This window comes from Thunnus thynnus, chromosome 12 (assembly GCF_963924715.1).
Source record: "Thunnus thynnus chromosome 12, fThuThy2.1, whole genome shotgun sequence".
NCBI classification, from domain to species: Eukaryota; Metazoa; Chordata; class Actinopteri; order Scombriformes; family Scombridae; genus Thunnus; species Thunnus thynnus.
This window is the reverse complement of record NC_089528.1, coordinates 26,081,762-26,091,743: the sequence shown is the minus strand read 5'-3', so window position 1 is coordinate 26,091,743 and position 9,982 is coordinate 26,081,762. Positions and strand designations below refer to the sequence as shown.

General features: G+C 37.7%; 1 protein-coding gene across 1 annotated transcript; it reads right to left on the bottom strand.

Annotated features, from left to right (window-relative positions):
• Positions 1-963: 963 nt before the first annotated feature.
• On the bottom strand, positions 964-7,435 carry pold3 (polymerase (DNA-directed), delta 3, accessory subunit). Its single transcript, XM_067606621.1, has 12 exons — positions 7,287-7,435; positions 6,609-6,664; positions 4,953-5,052; positions 4,825-4,864; positions 4,416-4,548; positions 3,789-4,044; positions 3,614-3,686; positions 3,013-3,154; positions 2,703-2,806; positions 2,342-2,424; positions 2,102-2,183; positions 964-1,697 (listed from the first exon to the last, which is right to left on the bottom strand). The coding sequence occupies exons 1-12, from the start codon at positions 7,341-7,343 to the stop codon at positions 1,492-1,494; spliced, it is 1,332 nt and encodes a 443-aa protein (XP_067462722.1). The 5' UTR covers positions 7,344-7,435; the 3' UTR covers positions 964-1,491.
• Between the last annotated feature and the right edge of the window lie 2,547 nt (positions 7,436-9,982).

Genomic DNA, 9,982 nt, shown 5'->3' with positions numbered 1-9,982 from the left:
AGAAGGCCAAACACTAATCAGGAAAGAAGTCGAGTCAGTGATTCTGCACAGTAATGATGGTAACACTTTCTATGACACCCATGTCTATAATGCATTAAAAACATACTTATTTGCTTATAGCACTGTATTATTATAGGTTTAAGTGCTCATAAATATATTCATAATGCTTTATAACAAAAATAACACATTATAATACATTTTATAATGACATATAAGGTCAAGCATCATAAAACTTCATAAAACATTTTTGTTGTAAGGATCATAGTGTATTATAATTCTCATATTTCTCATTAATTCTCAGTAACAGCTTAACAGGACCTGCAGAGTAATGTTAGTGAGACACTTCACTTGTCATTCAGAGTATGACAACTAGGCATTTTTATTAAGTAAAAAAACGCCTAGTAGTCAATATACTTTAGCTAGACGATGATAAATAGTGCTGAAATGACAATTAAAGACTAAGGGGTTAATAAATGTTGGTCAGACAAAACAAGCAACAAGAAGGCGTTATTTGGGCTCTGGTAACTTAATGATGGGATTTTTCATGTTGTCTTTTTTTTGACATTAATAAGCAAGTGACAAAATTTCAAAATCTTGAAATATATTATTTTGGTGAGAATTTCATATCTGCACTTAAGTTTTGGTTCTTTCACTTCACATTTTTAAAGTTGGGTTGAAACTACCCACTGATTTATTTATCAATAACATGCTGGGCTTGGATTAGTTACATTCACCTGCGAGGGTGAATGATTAGATAAACACTTGAAAGTATTGTAAAATGTACTTACTACTTTAGCTTTCAGACAAATTCATTCACATTTTATTTACAGATAGTATAGTGGTAATATCCACAATTGCAAATATCAAATTATTCAAACTTTCATCTGCCATTTAAAAAGGTAAAATTATTAGTGCATCTACACTTCTAAGAAAAAAAGATGCCAATTTTCTCTTCTCTTTAAATATTTTGTTTTGTATTTTTTTATTACATAGCAACAGTATATAGAGATGAGAAGAAACAAGGGGTTTTAGAGACAGACGGGGAACGACATGCAACAGCAAAGTTCGATCCTGGACGCTGTGGTTATGTGGTATTTATCATAACCAGCAGGTTACCAGGTCACACAAAGATACCAGTTTTCTACTATAATTAGAGCCTTAATGATGCAACAAGTAACTGCACCACACTATATACTATGAATATGTTTTCAAACAACACATCCCCGTTTCTATTTTGAGGCAAAACACATATTTAGTTTCATTTTCCATCAACGTTTATTAAGTACGACATGTATTCACAGCTGGTACGTTGATTTTTCATCCCAAACTGGACACGTCCATGTGTTTAAGTGAATAGTGTGTTGCTGCGGGCGTCCATGTGATTTGTATCAACTGAGAGACTCAGTTTTACTGAAAGATCATTACAGGACGTCAGCAGCAGTGCTTGTTGTTCCTCAAAAGCTAATAAAAAGTGTCTGACTCTGTCCTGCGTCATTTCTTCTGGAAAAATCCCATAATTGAAGCTTGTTTAGTTCCTTTATTTGCGTTTGCAGCAGCTTTCTTCTGACTTTTCTTCACGTCCTCTTTGTTACTTGTCGGTTGTTTTGCAGGAAAGGGATGTTTCGGAGCTTGTTTGGTGGGCGGAGCGTCGTCTTCTGTTTCAGAGTACGATTCGCTCTCGTAGCCTTTCTCCGTCACTGTGAGGAAGAGATCATCTAGTTAAAACTAATGCAAGATAACCAAACTAATAAACCTAGCACTGACCCTGACACCAGAAAGATTTACTGTATACATTTAGATTGTTTTTAGATTTAGATATTAAATTTAAAATTTGAAGCAACTTAAAATACAATGCAAAGGCAAAACAACGCAGAAAGACCTCTGTAAAAGAATATATTTTTAGTTTTAATATGGTAGTATTTATTTATCAGCGTGTAAATTGGCCATAGTGTCATTATTACTACACATTGCTACACACGATACCTGTATAGATTATAAAAGATACAAATACAGTCCCTTTAGGTGTAAGTGAAATTAAGTATATGTAGTATAAATTTAGCAAATCCAAACAAGTGATAAGATGAGTTTTCACTCAGCTTACCGATGCATCCTTCGTCATCCACAAAGGTACGAGATTTCAGGACTCGTCTCCTCTTCCTCACCTTCATTTCAGAGCTCCCCGGCTGTAGAGCAAAACAGAAATGTGAATTAAGTCTGATAGAGGAATAAATGGAAACATCAACACTATAATATGTCTTGACTCAACAAGGTGAGAGTTAAACCAACCCCCCCCCCCCAAAAAAAACATTTTAGTATCTAAACACCAAGTTTAAGCACTTACATGTGAAACAGATTCAACCTCTTTTTTAGGACGTGGTGGTGACGGTTCTCTTGTTTCCACCTGCTGTGGAGAATCTGGAATGACTGAAGAGGGAAACAAATATTAGTTTTCTATAAAAGGGAATTTTGAAATGTCCCCTTTTACTAACTGTGATATTATGGAAGATAGCACTTTACTTTACTTTACTTTACTTTAGATGTAAACTTGTAAAAAAAAAAAAAAAAGTCTTGTCTTGCCGGTCTTGTAATCAGCCATCAAAAATACATCTTCCCTGCATTTTTTGGGGTAATTTTAATCGTCTGTGGAAGTTTTCATCATGGAAAAGGACGTGAAACATGAATGAATAAAGTTAATGGTTTACCATCTTCATCGCTGCTGTCTGGTTCAGGCTTCTTAATCCTTCGTCTCTTTTTCTTCTCCATTTTCTCCTCCTCGCTGTCAGAATCCTCTATTCTCTTGGTTTTGCTTCAGGAGGAGGAAAACTTTTAGTGATTAAATTCAAAACCATCATTGACTTTACTAAGCAAATTTTTAAAACTTTAAAATATGAAATATATAAAATCTGGGTCTCTTGTGTTCATTTGTTTGATTTTTTAAAAATAATCCATAGTTGAATTTGATGGTTTCTTCCATGAAGTATTACTTTCAAACACACACACACACACACACACCTCCTCGAGTCTTTCTTAGTGTCCTTCGGCCCCACTGCAGCAGCTTCTTGTTTTTCTTCAGGTTGTGAAGTTGCATGCCGCTGCTCTGCTGAGGAAGACGACTGAGCAGGTTCTTCCTCCTTCACAGTTTTATCTGGTTTCTCTGAAGAAGTGAGGAAGAGTGTTTAGTTACAAAAATTAGTGATCACATGAATTCAGCAGACATGACTGCTTGTAACATCTGTAACTGATAATAGTAATCATATTCAAACACAGAAGCCCAAACTCCAATGAAAAACTATTCTGGTGAGATTTCGGAGTGCAAGCGGACATCAAAGAAAAAAGGACCAGCTCATACTTCAATGCGATGTTTTATTTAAGAAAACATGTATTTCATGTATCTCAAGAGACATGTTTTGGCTCACTGCCTTCTTCAGGATCCTCGCTCCACCACAAGTACGGCTCGTGATTCCCCCCCCCCCCCCAAGAGAGTATGATGGTTTTGAAGTAAAACTGTAAGCTTTATATTAAACCTTCAGTTTAATAATGAATGAAAATCCCTGTTATACAAATACACAAAACTAAATTTGGAGCAAAAAGCACTAAAAACAATACTACTCACTTGTTGCTTGAGTCCCAAAGAAGTTCATCACAGGATTCGACTTTACAGCTGGTTTGCTTTTGGTGGCATCAACCTAAAATACAAAATACAGCAATAAAAACCAAAGCAATGATTTTACTTCATCTACTCTACACTACATATTTCTTTATAAAGAGCAAAGAACACAAAGACTTACAACAGGTGCATCTTCCTTCACCTCTGACTTTATCTCTTTACTACTGTCCTGGTTTTTAGGAGTAGCTTTATTTGCAAACAGTCCCATGATGCCTTTTTGCGGCTTGGTGGAAGGTTTTGAACCTAGATTAGCCTCTCCGTTCATGCCAGACTTTCTGATTTCAGGCTCTGGTGTAGGAGCCTGCTGCACTTCTCTCGCACGCTGCAGCTCTAGAGAAGACATGGGCACGGCAGAGGCACAGCGGATCGCGCTGTATCTGAAAAGACAAACAGAACAATTCAACATTTTCCTAAAGAGTGACAATCCAACAAGTCAACTGGTGATTTTATTTTGACCCTGAGACTGCTGCTGGGTTGCTTTATTTACTCTGTAGCTACCACAACCCTGAACTAGGTAATGAATTAGAAAAAGGATGGATAGAGTGGATGCATTATATATTTGAAAGCTGTTATGGAGACCTGCCGATCAAAACATTGCTCTACAGCACCACAAGGGGTCAAAATCTCTGCTGGGTTACTACTTTAATCATAAATAGAAATAGTGTTTCCTTATGTGTGTGTGTGTGTGTGTGTGTGTGTAAAAACTAGACCTTTCTCAAAACTCTGAAGCACACATCAATCAACATACCTGCTGCAGTTCTTCAGATTGTCTTTCACAGCATCATAGTCGACGCTGTAGAGAGGACCGCTGTCTTTCAGTAAAGCTTTCTGGACACTGTACACATGGACACTGACTATCAAGCTCATCTTGGCTTTGAAGTCTGCAAGAGAAAACACCACAGAGGTTAGAGTCCACCGAGACACTTCTGCCTCGTCTAATACAGATCTCTCTACGTAAAGACATACAAAGACAGTTACAATTAATTAAACTCAAAGACACATGGGCCCAGTGTTAGTGACTTTTATCTCAATTCAAAAATTTGTACAGTTTTACTTTTGCAGCATAAAGACTAGAAGCAAAAGCTACAACTAACCAACAGTGCTGCAGAATTACAGAGTAAATACTGCCTGGTGATCTGGGAAACATATTTACACACCTTCCAACTGCTCCTCTCTGACAACGGACACCTTGTGACTCTGAAAAGGAAGTGCAACATTAATAACACACACACACAAAAAACAGAATAAAAATGGTAGGCCTTGTTAATTTAAATTGTTTTCTCACCGCCTGGCCGTTGTCCACAAACTTCCCCGACACAAGATAGGTAGCATGGAGCTGAGCTGAGCTTTCTTTCCTCTTGTGATCCAGGTAATGATAGAGCATTCTGAAAAACAATACGCATTGCAATGATTAGTTGATTGTAGTGATGACAACCACCTCTCTTTTGAATTTCACCAAAGAGATAATGGTGAGTTGAATAGATCTCTCTGGCCTTTCACCTCCCAGTAGTAAAGGTGTCAGAATTGACACTGGTCAGACTGGACGCTGGCGCTCTCAGCCTCTGAGAGACAGAGACGCTGTCAAGATAATGAAATCAACAGAGACTGGGCTCTGCCTCAAAACACCAGGACAGCGGTGTATCTGCCTCAAAACAACTTTCTCCACCCCAACAGTAGCGGGACTGCCAAAAATCAGCTCAGACTCTCCGCTGCCCGACTCTCGTTGCTCGGCAACCAACTACAATCTGGGAAGCTGCCCGGGGAGCCGAGCTGGAACCGGAGGCGGCCCCACTGAAGAGCCCTGCAGACAGACGGTCTTGCACCTCACGGAGCCAGCACTGCACGACAACTTCAGGATCAGCTGAAATGAGGCAGCGACGATGCTCCAACAAGTAAGTAAACACATCTTTCTATGATGAGAGTTGATGTTGACTAGAACTAATCCTCTTAGAGAAGTTGATACTTCCCTAGCAGGGCTCCAGACTAACTTTTTTCACCGCCGTCCCGAAAAACAATTGTAACCACCCCGAAGTGAATGTAAACTCAAAATTAAAATGTTGTTCCTTCACTTTGTAAAGCAAGACAGAGTTTCCCAGGAGTCTCCAAATCACTAAATCCGCCCTGTTGATGTATGAATGTTTTCATTAACAATTTACTTTTAAGATTAAAGATGCTGCTTTCAGTAATTGTAAATGTTTCCACGGTGACCTGTGCCTTTGCAATACAGTTTCATATTTATGTAGCCTACTATGTATACTGCGGTCCCCTTTCTGCTCTTGATAACTCATGCAGTCTGGAGAGATTGTAGCATGCTGAGTGCACCAATTTCTTAATTGTTTTGAGTCATTTTTTTAAGAAGAAAATTGTCCAAATTCTCTGATTCCAGCTCCTCAGATGTGAATATTTTCTGGTTTCTTGTGTCTTCAATGGGTTAGCCTAACCTGACGACGCTAAACAGACAACAGAGAAATGTGTGACTGCTGAGTCTCTCCCGACTTTTGCTCAGCGCATCCTACCAACCCCCATTTTGGCCCCCATCGCTTACATTGAAAGCACATTTGAAGGGGATCTTTTAACAGCCAGTATGAACAGGAGGAATGATTACAGCGAGGAAAACCTCTTTCACTGTTCATATGGACACCTGACTGTTGTTTTAAGACAGACTTGAAAAATTGTGAACCTGTCCTTTAAATAGTATAAAGGGGTTTTGTAAAACTCCTTCATGTCTTCAATATGAGGTAACCTACTGAAAAAGCATCCAATCAGCACCTGTGTCAAAAATTTGACACAATACTGAACCCTGAGCGGACGTCATATATTTATCACAGTCTACATGATGATGTAGTGACTGAATGTAACCAAATGTTTTGTGTTTGCATATCTATACATTTTATAGGTCAAAAGCCTAAAGAAGAGTAAGCTGACGTTGATTAACACTCACTGTTTTGCTGTGTTGACATGGACTCCGAGAGTGAGACTCAGCCATTTGTAGGTCACCTGTTAAACAGAAAAGTCATGTTAATATTTGTGTTTAGACCCACATTATGCTTTCCACATGAGTTAGGCAACTTTGTGATAAGGATTATAAGAGTTGAGTGCTGTCGTGTACAAGTTATTGTCTAATGAAGGCAGTTAGTTATCATTTAATTTGCCAGACTAACCTAAATTTACTGTAGCTGTATCCTGAGCCGAGCTACCGTTAACGTTAGCTATTCTTTGTCTTACAAAATGTCAATCTTTGCCTCTTGTTCGACAGCATCTTAATGCAAAAATATTTCTTTTTTTCCCCCAAAAAGAAGCTGTTGGCGGTTTCCTGCACTAATTGATTAATTGAAGCTACTCATCTGTAAAAGGCAGGATTTTGTAAATTTTGAATGTGATTTGCGAGATTATTCATAAGCCGAATTGACCAAAAGAGCCAAACAAATCAGACTAAACTGTAGATCATGTCATGCTAGATAGATGCTTTATCCTGTAGTCACGGAAACATCAAACAGACAGTTTTGTGAACGCGGATAAACGGCTAATAATATTGACGCTAACTCGGTTTTAACGTTCATAAAATGCCATTAGCTCACTCAAGGCGAGAGGACATATCACCAGTCAATAGTCCACTTACTATCTTGTCGTGGTCGTTGACATATTCGTCGATATTATCCAAATAAAGCTCGTCCATTTTTGTTTGATTACCCGTGTATGCAAACGTCTTTTTTGAGCCAGTTTAACTGCGCGGGAAGGCAGTTTATTTACTTCCTGGTGAAACGTCACATGTGCCTCGTGCTTCCTTCCTGTTGGATGAGAGGCTGCAGGCTGCCCCCTGCAGGCCAACACAGGCTACAGCTGTTTATCACAGACAAGACTGGTGATGGAGATGTTTCCAGTGGTGGAAGAAGTATTCAGATCCTTTACTTAAGTAAAAGTACCAATACATCAATGTAAAATACTCCACTACAAGTAAAAGTCCTGCATCAAAAATTCTACTATTAGTATTAATAGCAAAATGTAGTTAAAGTGTTGATGTAAAAGTAGTGGTTTGGTGCCTCTGACTAATATGTTATTATATATGACATCATTAGATTATTAATACTGAAGCATCGGTGTGTAAGCAGCATGTTACTGTTGTAGCTGCTGGAGGTGGAGCTGGTTTGAACTACTTTATATACTGTTAGCTAGTTTAGTCCAGTGGTTACCAACCTAGGGGTCAGGCCCCTCCAAAGGGTCATCAGATGAATCTGAGGGGTCATGAGATGATTAATGGGAGAGGAAAGAAGAAAAAACCAATCTTTTTTCAATTTTTGGACTTTTTCTCTTATCTTTGATTTTTGGTGAAATACTGGATCATTTGAAGATTTATTATAATTAAACCATGTGAGAAGTTTAGAGGGGAAAATCACTATTTGGTGGAGCTGTTAACAACTCATAGACATCTGAAATGTAACCCTGACTACACACTGCTTTTTGTAAGATGTCAAAAGCCAAAATAGGTTGGAAACCACTGGTTTCATCTTTAACAATGTGTTGTATTTTAAAGGCTTGTTATATTATCCATTGTGTCAAATCTTCATCTAAAAAGTAACTAAAGCTGTCAAATAAATGTAGTGGAGTAGAAAGTACAATATTTCCCTCTGAAATGTAGTGGAAGTGTAAAGTACAAGTACCTTCTTTTCTTCTCAAATCAAGAAGTAATTAATATAATTTGCTCAAGTCTTGTTTTTAAGTACAATATTGATGTACTTGACTTCAGTATATGCATTTTGGAATACCTTTTGGGATACTTTCTACTTTCCTCCTACTACATATTACAAGGAAATATGGCACTTTTTTTACTCCAATGCAGGTTATACATTCAACAAGTGAAACACTTAAAATATTTATGTTTTCAGGGGAAATCTTATCTTTAAAATGTCAACTTTTCAGGAACTATGAGGGAGCAGATTTTCATCTCAATGACACAATGTATTTTAGATACTATCTAACCAGTTTAAGATAAATTATTACATGTACTCCATCCATCTTACTGCATTAAAAATTCAAAACTAGAAATAAAAGGCGTTTCAGAATCAGTTCCTTTTAAAATTGAACTTCAGCAATGTAAATGTTTTTTTTACTATTTCACATCTCTGGCCACTTTGCATTACATCACTGGCATGACTCAGCAAGATATGTTGTGGTTAAAGAGCTGTGTGACGTGTAACAAGAAACCCTCAAGGCTAAAAATGAGATTTTTTGCAAATGAAAGTGTTGTTTAACTGACTGTGGTAATAGCTTTTACTGTGATATCTAAAGCTTTCTTGCCCCTGTTAACACATTTAGAAAACATGGCATCTGCTGTTCAGTGAACACCTCAGACTTCACAGGCCTCCTTAGCAGACACGTCTCTGAACTTTCATCATAATTCCTGTATGAATAATCTTTTCCTGCTCTGCCCATAGTTTCCACATCTTCCACAGCTCAAAAGAATACAGATGGTTGCTGACAGCAAGAAGAAGTGTAACAAATTAGAAGGTTTGCAAGCTTCCACGCAACATTTATTTAATAGAAATTAATAAAAACTATTCACTGTGATAGACAGTAGTAAGTAATGTGAGCTAATTCTGAAAGTTGAAGTTTTAATTTGAATTAAGTGCTGTTTGGTAGAAGACACATATACCAGAAAGTCCTAAACCACCAAACATACACAACCACTTTAGTTTTCTGCTCTGTTAGGCTGTTTTGAAGGCGACGGTCTGCACATCACATTCGCCTCAAATATTTGCCATTTGTGATTAACGAGAGCAGCTGAGAGTTTGGAATAGTAGAATAAAGTTGTGATTGCTGACTATAAGTTCAACCACACAAATGAAATATTATAAAATAGTTCATAGATAATAACACTGCTTTTATGTGTTTTTAATAGAGAAACTAATTGACCAGGAAATGGGAAATATGCAGCATCCCAGCAGCAGCAGCAGTCAGCTGTAATAAGTACGGAAAAAAGAGTCTCCTCTGCAGGCTGCAGGGAAGAGATCAGCAACCATTATTAATGCATCAAACCACAGTCAATATAAGTCTTGAATTTTAATGAGCTGCCATGACAGATATATTCAGGAAGGACAATGTTGATATATTAAACCTTCAGTGACCTCATCATCAATTGTTGCTTTTCCAAACAAATCATTGGTCAACATGAGGACAAACCTCCTCCCAGCTTCACTGCTTGTCATCATTTGTCTGCATCAGGTGAAGCTCATTATGACGGGAAATGAGAGCGGTGAAACTGCTCATACATCATTTGTTAGGATGAATCTTTTTCACTAGAGTTGAGAACGATGAATA